Source organism: Argiope bruennichi, chromosome 11 (genome assembly GCF_947563725.1).
Source record: "Argiope bruennichi chromosome 11, qqArgBrue1.1, whole genome shotgun sequence".
Lineage (NCBI taxonomy): Eukaryota > Metazoa > Arthropoda > Arachnida > Araneae > Araneidae > Argiope > Argiope bruennichi.
Window position 1 is genome coordinate 33118827 of NC_079161.1, and position 20510 is coordinate 33139336.

Sequence of the window (20510 nt, forward strand, 5' to 3'; positions counted from 1 at the left end):
GAATGGTCTCCTGAACACTTTCTGGCATACACTCTAATTAAGGTGTTATCCCAAAGAATTTCTTGCATTTCATTGGCGTACAACAGTTGCAAAATATTAACTTTTGGCATGAATTTAGCAATTGTACTGAAACTGTCATGTGATCTTTGGCTAGATTTTGGATGATTAATCACTGACATGCGGTTAATAGGATTCAAAAATTGAATCTGTGTTTTATACAAATCTTTCTTTATCGGTAGAAACTGAAATTTGACTCAGAGTTACACTTGTGGCCACAAAAATCACATACTAAATTTCATATATTGCATTATCTATTATCTCCTGAATATCTAATGAATTTTTCTAAAAATACATACCGACGGACGGTCAACCCCTTGTTGAATTTGTCTCAAAATTTGATAGGTGTCTATAGAATAGATGTTAAATCTATGCGCCGCATTTTACTTATCTAGCTCTCTTCGTTTTGTAGTTAACGTGTTAACATACATTCGAACAGTTGTACAGACGGACCTTTTTTGATAGAAATCCATAAATTTGGTATTAAAACCGAATATCACATTCCATCCGGCTAACTCAATGTGTTTTTGAGTTATCATTTTTCAAAATTGTGTTTTGTGAACTCAGGAAAGTCTCAAACGTAGATTCAAAATCTTGAATTCAAATTTTTTGACGATTACTATACTTTCTCTATACTACGTATATGAGAAAATAAAAGCACATTTTTATTAGTTTAAAAAATTTATAAATAATAGTTTAAGATTTGTTACTAAATTTATTATTTAATAAAATCTTCTGCCATTAGATGATGATTCAAAAAAAACTGTGCAGTTGATGAACTGCCTTATGCTTTGCTTATATAGTAATAATTTGTTACTCTTATATCTATGAAAATAAATGAAACGTCGGATACCTAATTCAATAAATATTTTCTCCTTTATTTGAAAAATAATAGTTATATGTTTGATTAAAAGAGTAAAAATGCTTATATAGAAATGGAATTTTATGAAGAAATTAAATTATTGAATAAATCCTGGGAAGTCTAGTCTGTCAGCGTAATAGTAAACACTAAGACCAGGTATATAAAGCAAAGCTGTTAGAGTAATAATAACGCCAAATACAATATTCTTGTAATATACAAACCAATAAAATACTTCATTGCAGTAATTTTCCTCTCTTTTGTGGAAGCTGTACGACATTGTATAGAACTCCGTCATTTCTGAAACAAATAATTAAAGTTAGAGGTGCATTTTTTTCAAAATTGTCTAGAATATAAAGGATAATCCATATATAATATACAGGGTGATTATAATTAAAGTTTCACTTTGAAATGGTCATAAAAGGAAAACTACTGGACGAAATGTTATCAAATTTGGTAATAATTTAAAGAAGATCATAAGAATTTCGTTTTTGCCAAAAAAAAAAAAAGTTCAAAAACTCACCATCAGCTGTAGGCAACATTGTTAAACAAAATAGGACATGAAGACATCGGTTTAAAATTGTCCTTAATCATTTCTCACACATGTTAAAAAGCTTGTTCAATATGGCGTCCACCATTTTCTGAAAGCAAGTTAAATCGCATTTCTGAATTCTCAACAATAGCTCTGAGCATACCAGGAGAAATGTTACGCACGTCAGTGTTTTCCATCTTTCAGTTCCGCCAAATTGTTGGGATTATCACCGTAAACAGTGCTTTTGAGATAACACACACTGAACTTGCTTTGTAACACGTTTCAGAAACGATTCAACACATTTTAAACCGGCGTCTTCATGTTCTATTGTCCTTAACAATATTACATACAGTGCCATTTTCTCCTGGTGGCGAGTTTTTGAACTTTCTTGGCAGAAAAGAAATTCCTATGACCCCTTTAAATTATTACCAAATTTGATAACATTTTGTCCAGTAGTTTTCCCTTTATAACCATTTCAAAGTGGAACTTCAATTATAACCACCCTGTATACTAATAAACAACCTAATCCATTAAAAAGTTACGTTTTAACTTCCGTGGCTAAACATACTGTTCGTTTCAGGATCCCGAAATTGACACTTTTCGATGATTGTATTTCCCTAAATGGTGGTGAGGAGAAGGTTCAACGGTAATTACTCCTATTTCCTTGAATAATCCGAGTTCATCTTATTGCTAAAGGCATTTTCATCTTTTTTCGTACCCTTTTTTTAAAAACTAAGTAAACGCATCCTGACACATGCGGAAAAGTGCGGAGATTTTATTTAATATTGTCACGGAAATTCTGGAGTTCTTCGCCGATTTGTTGGTCATAAGAGTCCGTCATAAGAGGACGAAAAAATTCCTCTTATGACGGACGACGACGACGACTTATTAAACGCGAAGACACTAATACAAAGACAACAAATACACAGCTGAAACGAACACAGCAGCACACTACTAAAAACAGTAGCGCACAAGTAGAAATCGGTAGTAATAACAACAACAGCACATAAAGCGGCCAGACAGAATTCAGCAGAAGAAGGGAATCTACGTAGCTACACTCTACAGTCTCTCCAAACGCCTGCAATTCCCCTCCCTTTAGCTGTATCCAACTGCCAACTCACTACTACACAACTGGCTACTCCACACACGACTCGATGCTGCTTCCACAATAAGCACCAGGACGACACACAGTTCCGTACAACGCTTGCTTTTCACTAAATTGACCCAACTATTCGTCGTTGAATCTTTTCACGATTATGACTCAAGATACGACTGACTTAGGCTTGAGACTGCCGGCCTTTTATAGAGGCGGGCAGCGAAGACTCTAGAACAATTAGGCATATCTCGGTTCCTATTGTCTCTGTTGCCAAAATTCTGAAAATTTCCAGTATTAGCTATTTTGTCGCCGAGCCCTGAAATCACTGATTCGGCATCCGATCAGCATCCAGCAGAGCTGATCATAAAACGGTATTTCCAGTGATTGAACTAACCGTTCTGGGAAGTAACATTACATATTTGTAAAAATATTATGGAATTAAAGGTATTATTGAATTAAGTCAAACTGATCTGAATGACGTAACTATATTTTAATTTTAGTTATATTAACGTTCCGTTTTTTAAAGCAACACTAGTGATTTTTTGGGACGGACCTCATAATTTTGAACCGCCTTCAGATGACGAGGGTGACATCTGAACTAGCATCCCCTCTCCAAATTCCCACATCACACCAGCCAGAGGACATTTGACCCGATGGATTTAACGTGCATCAGACCCACTTACACGACGGTTCTTCGATGGAATTGGGTCTCGAACATGAAGCCCTCCAGTTACAAAGCCAAGACTTTATCATCGGGACATCACGGACATATATTTTACGAGTAATTAGATTATATTTAGATATTGATTTATCTGGCTTCCATTTATCAGGTTTTGAGATTTTTCTGGGTAAAAACTTAAGACATATCACACTAAACTTTAAAATATTACGGTCTTTAAGGTAACCGAACACGTTAAAAAGGTCGATTTTCGCCAAGAATGAAATTAAAAAAAAATTCTTTTATTGGATAGACCAGTCTTTGAGCTATCCAAAACAGGTTTACTTTTATCTCTACGTTAATTAGAAGTCAAGATATTAATATTTTCGTCATGATCGGTAAACCGGAAGTGGGCATTTAAATAACCGGAAGTACCGATTTAAAGGGCCAAAAACATGTTAAAAATGTGTATAAACACAAATTTAGTTTTAAATACGGAACATTTTTTGCCAATGTGATTTTCACGGTGTTTTACGGAAATTTGTACCTAAAGATGTCTTTGTTGAGCTCCGAACACTCATATTAGGGGCGTTTATGTCTGTAATATTTTTTAATGAAAGTTTTATAGGATTACTGAATGTTCTTAAGGTTATTGGAGTGTATAATAGTGCAAATGCAGTTAGAGTATTTGCTGAACTCGACAAAAACGGAATATACGAATCTAGGCGGCATTCATTGCCAAACGCAAAAATTGCAAGAAAAAAAAATGATTAAAAAGAGGAAATTATTAAATGCTGAGGAGGAAGAAGGTATAACCTATAAATGTGGTGAATTTTAAGTATGTACACACATAATTTATTATTAAAACATGTTAGTGTATACTTTAAATGCATTTTTCTCAAAATTGATTTTTCTTTTGTTTTGCTTATTTCAAATCATGTAACTCAAAATATAATTATCATATTACTATAAAATTTGGTGGACTTTATACTATTTTCTAGGGAATGAACTATAGGAATTTAGATTGAGTGAATATTTTTTTAATTTACAGCCTATTGTTTGAACAATAACGTCATAAATTTCCTAAAAAAATCATGATAAATCCTTCAACTGGTTCTAAATTTTTTATTTATTATTATAACCATACGATTGTAGTTCATTCCGTAGAGAAAACTATGTAGTTCATTTTGATATAAGTTTTGTTCGGATGAGAGTAATAGTTTTTGGTGTAGCCAATTTGATGTTTTTAAAAAAATTGCTTAAATTTATGCTATTAAATGTCAAATAAACATTAAAACTTTTTGAAAATTAAAATATTGACATCCTATTACTAATTTTGAATAGTTTTACACCTAGAAATATGGTTAAAGTATGTCTGCACCATGTTTTTCTAAAAAAGTGCCCCGAACGTTTTCGGATACCTTAATGCCATTCACTTTTGAACGCATTCATTTTAAAATTTAATTTTGAACCACGGTCAGATGACGAGGACGACACCTGAGCTGCCCCCCCCCTCTCCATGCCACACCAGCGGGAGGACGTTTGGTCATGACGGATTTAACGCGCAACAGACCCCCCCCCCCCCTTACACGGCGGTTCTTCGGTGGAATCGGCTCACGAACCTGAAACTCTCCGGTTCCAAAGCCGAGACCTTACCACCAGGCCACCGCGGCCCTTTTCTTTTGGTAAATGCACTGCAATAACTATTGCCTTCTCATAGTTTTTATAAATCGAATTATATTTATCTAGCTCTTTAATTTGGTAGTTACTATACAACTGCACTAACAGCCGGATGGACAGACTTCCTCTGAATGAATTTCGTTAAAAATTTAATAGAAACCAACAAATTTAGTCTTCATGTATACCAAATTTCATTCGTTTAGCTGAAAGCGTTTTTCAGTTATCATGTCTCCAGACTGTCAAACAGAGATATAATGCTAAAAATGTGGTTTTCTAAATCGGGGAAGTCTAAAACATGAAGATTTTCTTTTCGAGGAGGAATAATAATAATAATAATTTTACATTATCGTCAGATATTCTGATCCGTTGTAATTTCCCAATCCGACTTTATTGATTTGCTAATTTTGCAATGCTCTTTTGCCTGATCAAACAACCGAGTCGGGAGTTTTGCAAGTTCATTGCAATCAGAGCATTCCACTTCATTCTGGAATGTGCTGATGTTTACATCATTCGCTTGCGTCATGGGGACAGATTTTTGTGCCGGTGATATGATAATCAGGATGGTTGATATATGATGTTGTTTATACAAGAAGTAGCTGTAAAAATCAATTGAAACGAAAGCTGAAACGGTTTTAAATATCTATCAAATGTTGAGTAATACTGTTCAGAGGAAATCTGTCTCTCCGAATATAATTTTACACGATAGCTACAAAACGAGGAGGGTTTGGTTTGGTTATATTAACATCCCGTTTGAAGCAACACTAGGGCTATTTTGGGACGGACCTCGTAATTTTGAACCGTGGTCAGATGACGAGGACGGCACCTGAGCTGGCACCCCTTCCCCCTCTCCACACCACACCAACGGGAGGACGTTTGGTCATGGCGGATTTAACGTGCAACATACCCCCCCCCCTTACACGACGGTTCTTCGGTGGAATCGGGTCACGAACCTGAAATCCTCCGGTTCCGAAGCCGAGACCTTACCACCGGGCCACCGCGGCCCCAATGGCGCCGGAGAAGAGACATCCGAGTGCAAAGGGTTAATGTTGCTATGCGGTTTTATGAAATGCTACTTACCAATTAAAGTCATGACTATAGCAACCCAACCTAAGAGAAATGCACACATGTATCTCAGAAACTCTTCTGAACGATGTAAGACGAGTGTCCAGAGTGAATTCATGCTTCTTACACAAACAGAAAGTGTGGCAATTGCTCCATTGAAAAAAACATAACGAGGTATATATACATCGGCAGGACACAATGGCCAGTTGTAAGCGCCTGGAATAAATATAATAAAAATCAATTTTAAAAACACATACCATAGCGCTAAAGATAGAAATACTTCTAGTCAATTTCATCTATAGTTTTTAATTCACTGCTTGTTCAAATATTATAAGATCTTCAAATCATCTTTTTTACTTTCTCCTATAAGTAAGTATAGAGAAAGCACAGTAATCCCCAAAAAATTCGAACTCGAGATTTTGCCAAATATTCACGTTTTAGACCACTCTGGGTTGGAAAAACACATTTTTGGAAAATGTCCGTCTGCCAGTGAAAAAACTAAAAGGCCGCATACCGAATTTCTTGCTTTGAGCTGCATGAATGAAATTCGGTATACGGTCTTTGCATCAAATTCGTAGATTTTTATCAAATTTTGATCAAAATCCGCTAAGAGGAAGTCTGTCTGCTCCTCTGTTCGAATGTAATTTACCAGGATAACTACAAAACGAACTTCAAGTTGTATTACTAAGTGTATTGATGCACTGCTGAAGACCTTGGATTTCAGTTTCATAAGGATCTAAATTTCAGATATTGAGCCTACGTAATAAATTTAATTTATCTAGTCCCATGTGGGGCCGTGATGGCCTGGTGGTAATGTCTCGTCTTAAGGACAAGAGGTTTCCAAGCTCAAGTTCCGATGCCGATTCATGGGGGGGGAAGTGCAACTTCTGTAAGTCAAAAGACTGGAGCACCAGGAGGTAGACTGTCTTAGCTCCTTCGCCTGCAGATTTTAGCTGGGCATAGTGGAAGAACAGATAGCTTGATAGAAAAACCAACACTTATTTATCGCGCTTTGCCAGTGACCACCTTAAATGTCTTTTCTTAGGGTGAAAAATCTTACCCTCTTTGCCCGAAAGGCTGCCAACATCGGGCCTCTGCTGAGCATATCCTAGACTGTTTAGGACTTCTTTGGAGAGAAATTTATTCTTCTCCCTTCCTCGTTTTTGACTTTCTTCTTGTCAACGGATTTTAGATTTGGTCTGATTAAGTCAGGCCATGGAGATTAGCAACAACAACAACAACAGATCCGATGCCACTGAGGAACCATCGTTCTTTAGTGAGCGGGCCGGATGCATGTTAAACCGTTGGGGCTAAATGTCCTTACACTGGTCTAATGCGGAAGTTTGGAGAGGAGCTAACAGCTCAGGTGTCATCCTCGTCAAAATTACGAAATCTATCCCAAAACAACTCTAGTGTTGTTTAAAAAGGGACGTTAATACCATTAAAACTAATCCAGCTCCATGCATTTTACAGTTATTGTTTTCACTTGTAAGCAGGCAGACTTTCAATTTTACTCGAAATTTGACAATCTACAAATCTAATGTAAAAATTACATCTTTCCCAAAACATTTGAATTATATCTGTAGACAGACAAACGCTATTTCAAATATGTGTTTTTTGGACTCAAGGAAGGAGTGAAGCGTCGAAATTCTTCAATCTCGAGATCAGATTTGGATTTTTGTGTACGAGAAATTACAAACGTAGCTACAAAGCTGCCTTTGCAATGATGTTATAGATCCGTAAAAATTCTGAGCAAAACTCAAAGATTTTTATTGTTTGTCTTCCTATGTGCGTGACATGAAAACGCCAATTTACAGATGAATAAAATTTAGCGAATAATGCCGATACAAAATTGTGCAGCTACGTTCCACATTTTGAACCTTATCATTCAATGAAAACATATCTAAAACGCAAATTCCATTATCTACATTATTATTGAACAAAGCTAAGCGCAAAATATACCATGTCGTATACTGAAGAGCCGGGGAAACCTGTACAGGTGTGCATATGCGAATAACAGAGTTATGTACTAATCAGAGTATCGCAATGCAGGAACGCGTACCTTGTTGATATTAAATACTGGGGGGTCAGAAGTACTCATAATATTAATATTGTTACAAATCTGAAATGCTGCTTCCCAGCTCGGTTAGTTCAATCACTGGAAAGACCATTTTACAATCAGCTTTGCTGGATGCTGATCGGATATCGAATCAGTGATCTCAGGGGTTAGCGACAAACTTGGTGACCATTTGGCGACAAATTTAATGGTTTTGGTGACAAAATAGATAATGCTGAAATCTTCCAGAATTTTGGCGATAGAGCCAATAGGAACCGAGATATGTCTGATTGTTCCAGAATTTTCTCTGCCCGGCTCCGGGAACTATAAAAGACCGACAGTCTAAGCCGAGTAGTCGACGACTTGACGACGCATAACTATTCAAATAAGTTTGTTGTTTAATATCCTTTAATCGACTTATAAAAATTGAATCCAATATTATTTACAAGCATCCAGTTTACTTATGATTGTTTCGATGAATTGAAAATTTTTAAAAAAGGAGCTACTTAAATCTGGTCTATTGTGTTGAGTAAAAAATCGTACTTACCCATAAACAACATGTTATGGTAAATACCAAACAAATAATTTCAAACGGGAGTAGATAACCTGAAAGTAAAATTATTTATTTAAAAAAGGTGAAATACTAAGTTCCTAATTGAAACTGATTTCAAATTGCTTGCATTTTATCTGATGGATAAAATATTTATTTAAAAGATCAGCAGCATGTTTTAAAGTGCATGAAAACTATTTTTAAATGAATTCAATGTTTTGAATTGAAATCAGGTTAACACAAACAACATCGGCGCAGCACATCTGTGTATGTTTCCTTCACAGAAACGGCTGAATGTTTGGTCCGATTAACACAACGCGAAGCATACCACTTCTCTCTTTGTCTTCCCCATAATATAATTAGATATATAATTAGTCACTCAGTAGATATTTTCACTTCCTTTCTGTTGTTTTACCTCGTATGTTATAGATAAGGATTCCATATATCTTCTCCGTGATCTGGAAGTCCCGGATTCGAATCCCGGTTCGGGCATGGTTGTTCTTCATCTGTGTTCTATCTGTGAGGTGTGTGAATGTGCCCCCCTGTAAAAAGGGGTTGTACAAGCGAGTGTGTGGGTGTCATCTTCATATGAGCTAGAAGTCCGACTTCTGCTCTCGGTGCTCAGGGGTCTTTACCCTCAGAAGCTATTGCAGCCCCTTTCCGTGGTAACGCGGACACGACATCATCATCATCATCATCAAGGAATCCATAGGCACCCCCACTACCACAAAAGAAAAATGACTCCTCCAATGAGTTGAAAAGGAAGGAGAATAATTCAAATATTCGGTTGTAAAATGATGTTTTAAATTGGAAAAATCGATGCAAGGGTTGGTAAATATAAAAAAAGATACTCATTGGATAAATAGTTTTTTGTCGAGGAATTTCGAAAAATAAAACGGCGAGAATTTTGATGCCCTTCATTCACTTCTATAATAAAAATAACGGGAGAATTTGGGATAAGTATGTTCAAGTCAAAATTATTACTAATATGTGTACGAGTAATAAATCCACCGTTTTCTGATGGATTTTTATAAATATAGGCATAGGCCAAAGAGCTAGAAATCCCCATCATTTATGCCAAATTACAGACTAACAGACGATTAATCCCTTTTTGGATTTGGCTCAAAATTTGAATTGTCTCTAGACTATAGCTGTTAATTCTGTGCACTGAATTTTATCTTTCTAGCTCTTTCCCTTTTGTAATTATGGAGTTAACTTACATTCGAACAGCCGTAGAGATAGACTTTCTTTGAACGAATTTTGTTCAAAACTTGATAGAAATCTACAAATTTGGTATAAAAACCGAATGTCTTTTGGGTTATTTTCGCAAAAGTCGGACATTTTCCAGAAATGTGTTCTTTGAACTCAGAGAGTTCAAAAACGTAGGAGTTTCAAAATCTCGAATTCGAACTTTTTGACGATTACTATACTTTCTCTATATTACGTATACGAGAAACTAATAAGTAAAGATATTTAATAGCGTTTTAATATGAATATAAACATCGCATTGCAAAGTCAAATTTTAATTAAAATGATCTCTCACTTACCTGCACGTCTTAATCTCAATGCCAGCCTTGCATATTTTTGGTAGAATCTTCCCAATATTCCACAAGGTGGGGAATATTCGAAGTAATCTGACCAATCAGATGAAGAATCTGCCGTAGATAAGCTAATCGAATCGGATAACCCACAAGTTGAATTAGGAAGATCCTGATTTATAACAGGAATCACGTCTTGTCTTGGATCAGGCTGTTCAAGAACAACCTGATTGTTTATGTCTACTGCTTCAGATGTTGAAGCAGTATCGTCAGCACTTTCCTGTTCATTGGATGGACGAGTGCAGTGTTTAAGGATCTTTACAGCTGTAGCATCCTCTAAGTCAGGTGATATTGCTACAAGACAGAAGATTAGATGCATACAAAGTTGGCATTAATTATTTTTTTTAAATTTCTAAACCATTAGAGATATATATTTCAAACTGAAAAAATGTTTCAAATAAAGATTTATATTCTATATTGTTTGATTCAATAAACGTACTTTTGAAAAATTGTGATTGCTGGAATTTTTTTTATGCAGTGCTTCAATTTTTGTTAGCTATATGTGATCAAACATTTATGAAATTCTGAAATTTCGTACAAAAAAAAAAAAACATCTATTCTTTTGTGACCAAAATCTGACTGAGTTATTATGCTTTGAATTTCCTTATTTTATGCCAATCAGTGGTTGCTTCTAAGAAAACGTCATGCATTGACTACATGCCCCCTTTCCTAGATGTGGCCATTGAAATGACCTGAAGTTGTTTAAGATCTTTCTCATGTTTTTCATACTATTGATATTAAATTAACACCAATTTCATGATCTCACGAATAAGTAGAAATAACAGAACTGATGCAGATAGTAATATTGGTTTCACAAAGCAAATTAACCCTTTGTAAGGCCATGGAAAGTATGCTTCCCACCATTCCCTACCTTTGGGTGAAGTTACGTATATTGGCTTAAGTACTGGTAAATTTTTCAATGAAACAGAAAATTAGATGTTACAGTTCCTTTTCTCGCACAAAATGGCGTGTCTTGGTTTGTTACTTACTTATTAACTTAATTATTAATTATTAATTAACTTATACTTAATTATTAATTAACTTATACTTAATTATTAATTAACTTATACTTAATTATTAATTATTAATTAACTTATACTTAATTATAATTACTTATAATTATAATTATATTAAGATACTTAATTATAATTACTTATAATTATAATTATATTAAGATACTTAATTATTAATTAACACAATAAATTAATTAATCAAATTAAATGTATCTGATGTTAAATGAATCACTTTCCATTAGCCAGTCTCATTCCAAAAAATATTTTACTATACTATAACTAGAAAAAAATGACATTTTAAAGGGTTAAATGTTTACTCAAATTATTCTGCCCCATAAATAAAAATGTTATTTTTGAATGGATTGCTGTTTAGTATTTTATTTTAAATGTTAGTTTGGCAAAAATAAAAAATAAAAATCATTCCCATATATCAAATTTAGTTGTGGAATTTTTTTTACTCTCCATAATATGAAGTCAGATTTGCAAAAAAGGAAGACATCACCAATGAGGAAGAATATTACATCATTCACTTTATTATGCATAATATGACATAAACAAGGTCTTTCAGAAGGAAACTATTTTAATGCCTAAATTATTAATTGATAAAATACTATAAAAACACAAAATTTTCTAATAGTTCCCACTTTTTTGATAGAAAAAAGAAGTATATTTTTTGAATTTATACAATTTTCAAATTTTATAGATTATAGAAAATTACAGATCATCCGATACTATTTTACAAAACAACCAAACACTAATTTTTCAGTTCATTCTTTATAATTCATTTAAAATTCAATTAGTTTTCACATATGAAAATTTAAATCCCTTTATGGACGCAAGGAAACGCAATGATTTAAAATATACATATTTTAATTTAACCGAAAATGCAAGATTAAAAATTATATAATCTTTATAAAGTACAAAAACTACTTTTTTAATTAATTAAAACTGACTTAAGAAACATTTAGTAAACATTCGCTAGGGGAATATTTGCCAGTAAAATGTTAAGGAAATCTGTTCAGTAATAACGATTTTTATGAAGTATAAACTATTTCTTCAAATATACGCTAAGCCTAATACTTGAATACAGAGCAGTATTCAGAAACTTACTCGTTGGGGAAATTTTTAAAACTAACAAACCGAATAAAGCTATATTTCATATGCGGACTATGGAAGGTAAGTGGAGATGAATTCAATGAAGAAAAAAAATTCTTCTCCGCTAGCTGGAAGACAAAGATTCCTTTGCATCTAACTGCATTTTAAACATATTTAAACAAAAAATAAATTGTAATTTAAATTTATTCTTCTTTCAATTAAATGCAGACAATGACGTTTTATGATAGAAAATACTAATTTATCGTTGGATTTTTTCAATTTTATTGGAGGGAAAAAATCGTCTGCACAAAACTTCATCATAAAGTCACATCTGCCACATTTCTCCTTTTAAAGAAAATGTGAAGTGACATTCCGTAGAGGATTTTATAACCCAGATGAAGTTTTTAAAAAATATCATCATTTTAAAACAAATCAATTGGATAAAAAGAATCACTCTCACTTCAATAATAAATATGATATCCAATTAGTGAAGAACAAAAATTTTGCAATCTTTTTAAAGAATCTCTTGGATCCAAATTTAACATAAGCGCTAAATTAAACAGAATTTGAGAGTTGGTAACAACTTTAAATTTAACTTTTAAAAACTTTTTTTGCACAATATAAAAAAAACTAATTGTAACATGCATATCGAACATTTCAATTGAATTAATTGTATGGGAAACGTCTGATATTTTATAAGTTAATCGGAAATACCTAATAAACGTAATTTCGAATTCACGAAGAGGTTATATTATCGTGAAGTCGCCGATTCGTTATCAAAAACTTTCCATACTTGATAATTTTTTAAAATAAATATGAAGGGTTAAATTTATAATGGCGTAAATGGCATTATTTTTATTGGCCAAAAATTAATATGTCACAAAACATTATTCGGGAACATACATTTGACAATGTTGTCATATTAAGAAATCTCTTGGATCCAAATTTAACTTTGTAAGGACGAAAATAAGAATGAGAATAATTATAAAGAGAAGCATTTTTAATATTTACAGTTATTTACAAATAGTAATGTGGGGAAAGAAATTAAACGAAAACACAAACTTTACCAAATATTGTATCCTTCACGTCTGAACTAACATTTTATCTTACACACAACTTTCAGTACTGCTCCGAGTTCTTTAATTCTTTCTGATGGCAGCGCCACCTGCTTGCAGTTCAGAGTTCGGCAGAATATATCCGTCACAACTTAAGTGTTGAATTGACTTAAATATAATTTGCGCTTTGATAAATTTAAACTTTTCTTTTAAGAAGTGATTTAAATCATAATACTTTCATCAGTTCAGTTAATAAACATAAAGAATTAAAAGTAATGAAAGAATTTAAATTCTGAGAAAATAAAAATTTACCCACTAGTCATTACAGAATGCGAATTGATTTCACTTGCTTCTGTTGTATCAACAAGTGACTGTTGAAATTCCTGTGGAAAAGAAAATTATATATATATAAAAAAATCAGCAAACATTGAAGTGCAGATCAGTCGTGTGTAAGTTGATAGTTTGAGAGTTCATTTTAATATATTGAACAATAAATATGAAAAACCCTGCACTTTATTCTAAAATACTATTAACAAAATATATTGAGAAAGCTGGAATTTGAAATTTAATTTGTAATAAAAGAATAAATGTAACGCTGCATAAAAATATCGCAAAAGTATCCACTTTTCTCTTGATAAACGACAGTTGAAAAAAAATTCATAACAATAATGCTTTGGAATTCGAAAATGATCAACATTTTTTAAGTGAATAAATATTAAACAATTATATCATCGCTTAAAACTCCAGGATGCTATAATCATAACGATAATCTGATAAAGATATTGAGGTATGAAGAGTAGGTCAATCCATTCCAAAAGGTAATACAATATTGATCAACAACTTACAATTTTGTAAATATGCAAGATAAATAATATTAAGATACGAGTAAAATCTATATAAACACTATATATTATATTTAACTTTCTTAAAATTACAAAAATATGCATTTTGATTTAAGGAATGCGAAAACTATAGTTTATACAAGCAAGTGTATTTATTTAGATAATATATAAATTTTATCAGAAATTAATTTAACAATAATATATCCATATAACTTCATAAATATTTGTCACATTATTCAACATTTTCACAATCACTTATGTGATTGTAATAAATAAGGCATTTTCATAAATTTATCATTTCAGGAATTAATGACATTTATTTGTGGCAAATTCATAAGAAATCTTTATTTTTTTTTAATACATCCTGTTCGGTAAATATCATAATCTAAATCTGTTAACAATCATTTAGCAGACGATTCCTTTTCAGACATCTTATAACTGCTACTATTTTTATTTACTTAAGATATTATTAAAAGGTAAAAGCAAACGATTTTTTCTTTGATAAACATATTTTATTAATATTATTTCATTTATTTTTTGTATAATAGCTGATGATCTTTTGGAATCTGGCAATGTTTATAATATATGCTGTTAAGTTGAAAGTATAAACAAGCCGATGGAATTCTAAAATGTTTGGAGTATTATTTTAGTTTTTAAGAATTTAAGATGCGCTGCAAGCTATAGTTTGAAGCTTAAGAAAACGGGTAGTTTTCTAGAAAGCATACAAAAAATATCCTATGGCTTTCGTTCAAAATAAAAATAAGATAATAAAATTAAATTTATAAGCATTTTTGGAATTCTTGTGTACAGCCAACCTCCCCGCCACCACTAAACGAAGTAGTATCAATAGGATTTGTTAAGCATCCTTGGACTATAGACTGATTGAATTTTACAGTCAACCGATTAAATAAAGGATTTATTTAATCGGTTGACTTATTTATTTAAATAAATATAAAATTAACATAGCATTTAAAATCTAGCAAATTATCAAATGAAACCAAATGAATGCATTTTATTAAAATCTTCTCTATGGTTATTAAATTTTAAATTAGAATGATTCAATCATTCCTCTGCCAGACGTTGAAAAGATCTAACCAATAGCTCATAATGTTTCAAAATCAAAAGAATACACATGCCTTCATTTGAAAAACTACCTTTATATTTCAATGATCTCTAATCAGTACCATGAGATAAAAATCACGAAAGAATAAAAAATATTTAAAATAGGTACTTTTGAGTTTCGAATGCAGTAAAATATATTGAACATAAAATGTATTCTTATTCATTTTATTGTGCCCCATTTTATTTTAGTAAAAATGGAATTTTGTTTCTATATCTTTTATTCGCTTCCTGATGTGTTAGCTTTTAGAAATTTCGTGTGAACACTTACATATTCACAATGACAGTATGCTACTTAAAATTTTTAAAAACTTAAATTAATCCATTAGCTGATAATTAAATTTTTACATCATGCACGTCCTGCCACGAATCTGAGGGAAAAAATGGTTATAAAATGCTTAGAATTTGTTATAATGAATCATGGAATTTATTGAAAATTAAAATGAAGAAAAATAATAAAAATTGAAATATTTTTAAACAGATGCTTTCACCTCTAATAAAAATTAGAAAAACAATATTTTTTATCAAAAATCTGGGGATCAAAAATAAAAACAAAGTTTAAGACGCTATAAGCAATTCTTTAAAGATAAAGCTACAGTGAACGAACGCTATATGGAAAAATATTTTTAAAAGACGCATTAACTGTTTACTAAGAATTAAAGAGAATGTCTGTGCATCTATCTTTCAGTTCTGCCGTGGTACAGCACAGACCGTTTTATCTGAAGTTCCAAATTTCGCACAGATATTCTTTGAAAGGTAACAATATACTATGGGAGTAATATTTTTTAAATTGTAATTAAAATCTTCATTAGAGTTTAACCGTGGGTTTGGCTATAATTTACGAAAATATTCCCATGAATTTTTTGTACATCATTTTAAATCATAAAAGGTTATTTTTTCAATGATAGCAATTTAATGTTGCTCAAAATTCGAGATTTATTTAATTTTTTAAAGTCACTTCAAAGTATATTTTTAAACAATTTCACTATTGTGAAGGAAATCCTAATCATCTTTTATTGTTTTAGTCATAAATTTAATCTTCTGATTTTTTTTTCCTATTGTTAAAAGCCATGTGATAAGGATTCTATTCAACATCTGTACAGTTTATATGAGGAATACGAAAATGAAACAATATCGTGAAAATTCGATTAATTTTACTATGATGTCATGGGATTTGAACTATCAGGATAGATCATATTTACAATGGATTGACGCATGTAACATTATTAAAATGAAACGGCTTTGATGACTATCATAATTTAACGTTTAAAAAATGCATTTCTGGGGGAATTTATTTCAAAATTGTTAACTAATTGAATTAACATTGTTGGCTACAATGTAAGCAAGTACAACCAATATTAGTATGTACGACCAAGATTCCCGACCAACCAGCTGGTTGTCAAAGGCGGTTAGTATTAAAACAAACAACAAATGCAATGGAATTTCAGCTTATATAGGATTTTTCTTAAGAATTCTTTTTTTTTCTTTTTTAAAAATTTAATTTTAATCAAACAAATCAGCTTTTTCTAATTTTGGTACACTAATAGGAGTATTTCATAAATTATCCAAATATAAAATCGTATTTTAATATTAGCAGTCAATTTTTTTATATTAAATTATATTTAAATATATTGCTTTTACTGTTACATAAAGCAATTAGAGAAAGATTCGACAAGTACAGATAAAGCTCAATTCTGAACCAGCTTTAGAAGCATTCCTTAAATCAGCTTTTAGAACCAGTAACCGAAACCAGCTTTTTATAGAATGTCTCGGGATTCAGTTTTTATTAAGACATCTTTTAATTGTAGTTAATTGTAAATTTTCAGCAAAACTTTAGTTGGGAAAGTATAGGAAAAAATTCATGTTCCCAGCTAGTTCCAGAAAATAAAAATATGCATTGGCAATCATATGAATAATTCTACTATCAATTGACACTTAACACAGCAATTCATTAAAATATTTCAAACAAGCAGTATCAACATTATAAATTTTTAAATGTCAATAAATAAATACCTCGATATTATCTTGAAAGGACATGGCGATAGATTTGAAAACAGCAATAAGTATCAAAGCAACTTACGTTATAAAATTATCCAATGTTTGTAAGCAAACTTGTCAATTTAGTAAAATGCTAATTGTTTTTGTATTTACGTAATATATCAATGGGAAGTGCAACACATGAATGTTTTCGTCAAATTGTACGGTTGAAGTTAAAGAATATTTTTACAGGCTTATACTACGACTCTATGATATATATAGTCTCTTAAAGCCACAACTGTAGCAGCAAGAAAGGACGATAGATAACACACAATTTGTAATCACACTCTAGGATTCGAAATCCTAGTTTCTAGAGGTTTATATTAAATACCATTCTAAAACAAATATTATGCTTACTTAAAAATTGTAATGCTAAATCATAAAAAAATACATCATTATTGAAATGAGTTTTTACAAATCGAAACGATAATCGAAGCTAGAACTAAAGATCTTGAAAGTTCATTCTATTAGGAAAGACTGAAGCAGCTACTTTTTTTACTACTTGACCTCAACCGAGGAATTGAAAGGGAAATGTCATCCAAATGGTTAAATTGAAGACCTGCTCCAAGCAAAAGAACACAGGGTCATAAAGGAAGTTTACAAAAGAAATGGAAATTTCCTTAGCAAGAGTTACGATTCATTTTAACGATTTATATATCTCAAAGCATTTCAGGTTTCTATTGATTAGGAAATGTAATTAAATGCCAATGGTTCGTGATAATAAGTTCTTGGGCTTTTAGTTTGCCGGTAATAACCACCATGACAATGAGTATTATATACAGATAAGTAATTACTTGTACTTTAACTTAGTATTACTTGTACTTGTACTTAAGTTTTACTTGTAATACAATAATAGTACAAAAAAATTTGATTTTCTCAGCTCATTCAAAATTTATTCAGTGGAATTTAGAACTCCAAGATACACTCATCAATAGATTGTGAAACAAAAATCATATCCATATGAAAGCTCCAAGAATTGAAATAACACAATGCAAATTTGCCTTTTAATACATTAACAGATTTTTTTGAAACTTTGTGTCATCTAGATGAGTGTGAGAAAAATATTTTATTTACTAAATTTAACTTTTTATATCTATCTTTGATTTTTCTAACTTTTCCAAACTTCCTCTATATCCTTCCCTAGGAAAGCAAAAATATTTTTTATATTTGAGTACTCTATTTGATAAAAATTTGTGTTTAATTTAATTTAGTTTAGTTATATTAACGTCCCGTTTTAAAGCAACACTAAGGGCTATTTTGGGACGGACCTCGTAATTTTGAACCGCGGTCAGATGACGAGGACGACACCTGAGCTGGCATGCCCCTCTCCACACCACAGATAAACCTTTGTGATTTGGAAATTTAGGGATGGTTGCAATTGTTAAGAAAACAAACCCATGTTTTGAGACAACTTATATGCATATAAGAAAATAGATAAATTGACTTTAATAATAACACTAACTTTTGAATAAATAACGATTTCATTGCAAATAAACATGAATTTTAATAGATTGGTTATATTTTTAATGGAAGTACGGATTTAATAATCAATACGAAGCTGATCAATCAATGAAATGTGAGTATGAAAGGAATGAAATCGAGCGAAAAAGAAATTCATCATAAGAAAATGTACTGTATATTTCCTTCTATTTAAAGCTAAAGTGGATTTTATATAAATTAATCTAAAACAGTGTCTATAGAAGGTATTTAGATAAGCAGATATATTTTATTTCTTCTGATGAGGAATTTAACTGACATATTTATGAAATAGTTGCACAGAAACTATAATTTCAATTTGTATTCATACTAATGCTGTATTTAATAAATAATGCATTTCAAAATTACATGAAAGGGTTTTGAGAAAGGCCTTTTAAGTTTGTAGTCACATGAAGGAAAGGACGTTGCAGCGCTGCGAAACCTCGAGCGCATTTTGTATGGATGGTGAATTTGCTTTATACCGACTTCACATCAACAGCACATCATTAATGAAATTAAGCGAATCTTTGTAACACAAATATCGCGATCTCTTAAATGTAAAGATTTTAAATAAAAATAATCTCAGGTCTCACTCTCTTTTTTCTGGTTCTTTCAAAGTGATTAAACTTTTTAGAGCTGAACGACGATACAATGTAGTACTCAGACTATTGAAAAGTGTTGTAGTGAATAGCTTATAAGCCAGTTAACAGCGTCAAGTGAATCTGACGACTTTGGTTGCGGGTAGATGGCGCCACAACAGCTATATGAAGGTTGAAGGTTCGTCGTCCGAGGTCACCAATGTGGCGGATTGAATTGAGCGAGGATAGAGCCTGGGACCTTGTGGTTCGTAGCCGAGTAACATAACCACAATACAAAAGCAATTGCTCGTGTAGCGTAGCTGTTAACTGGCTTATAAGCTATTCATTACAATGCCTAGGACAATAATATATCAATGGATATGCGATGGCGCTTTACTTTTCAGCAAATATTGAAATGGATTTACTATTAGGACATTCTTTCTTTATTTATCTTCTTGTATGGAGGAAGTATTGTAAGCGTCCTAAAATTCGATCTCAATATTTCGACGTATTTCCAGGTTTCAAACCTCCTCGGTATGAAAATTACATTTTTGCTATTATGTCTTTTTTACCTATGAACATGACAATTCAAAAACGTATTGAAATAATCTGCTGAAATTTGATACATTGGTTTACGACCAAATTTGTGGATTTCTATCTATGAAAGAAATCCATTTACAAGAAATCTGTCTACTTTTTCGAGAACAAGTAAATTCAATAGTTACAAAAAGCAAAGAGATACATAAATAAAATCTGATCACAAATTTAATATCTAATATTAAGATTCGTATAAAATTTTGAACCATATCTGTCAGACGGCCGATTGTCTTTCCGTCTGTACTTTTGAGTACATGTAAATGCAACGATTTGAATCTCTGACATTCAAAATATTATCTTCCGACTACAATTGTAGTTCAAATGATCAAATTTTGGTGTCGATCAGTTGGCAAAAAAGGCGTCAAAATACATATTCTCAAGATAAATGTAGTAAAACGCTAAATTCATGGCAACGATTTATATTTCCCAATTATTTTCACCAATGCCTTGCAAGGTATTCGCAGGCTTACCCAGGGTCAACAATTTTATGTGGAAGGAAGATGGGGGAAGGATTAATTAGAGAATATGTGAGAAAATTTCAAGGAGACCA

The 20510-nt window shown here is 31.9% G+C and overlaps 1 protein-coding gene across 2 annotated transcripts; it reads right to left on the reverse strand.

Annotated features, from left to right (window-relative positions):
* Positions 1-939: 939 nt before the first annotated feature.
* On the reverse strand, positions 940-17457 carry LOC129957467 (uncharacterized). 2 transcript variants are annotated; one of them, XM_056069782.1, is made up of 5 exons: positions 17353-17457; positions 13628-13694; positions 10098-10442; positions 5960-6160; positions 940-1216 (listed from the first exon to the last, which is right to left on the reverse strand). In XM_056069782.1, the coding sequence occupies exons 2-5, from the start codon at positions 13632-13634 to the stop codon at positions 1017-1019; spliced, it is 753 nt and encodes a 250-aa protein (XP_055925757.1). In that variant the 5' UTR covers positions 13635-13694; positions 17353-17457; the 3' UTR covers positions 940-1016. The 2 variants fall into 2 exon arrangements, with proteins under 2 accessions (XP_055925757.1, XP_055925756.1); XM_056069781.1 differs by having other exon boundaries at positions 17286-17457.
* Positions 17458-20510: the final 3053 nt, after the last annotated feature.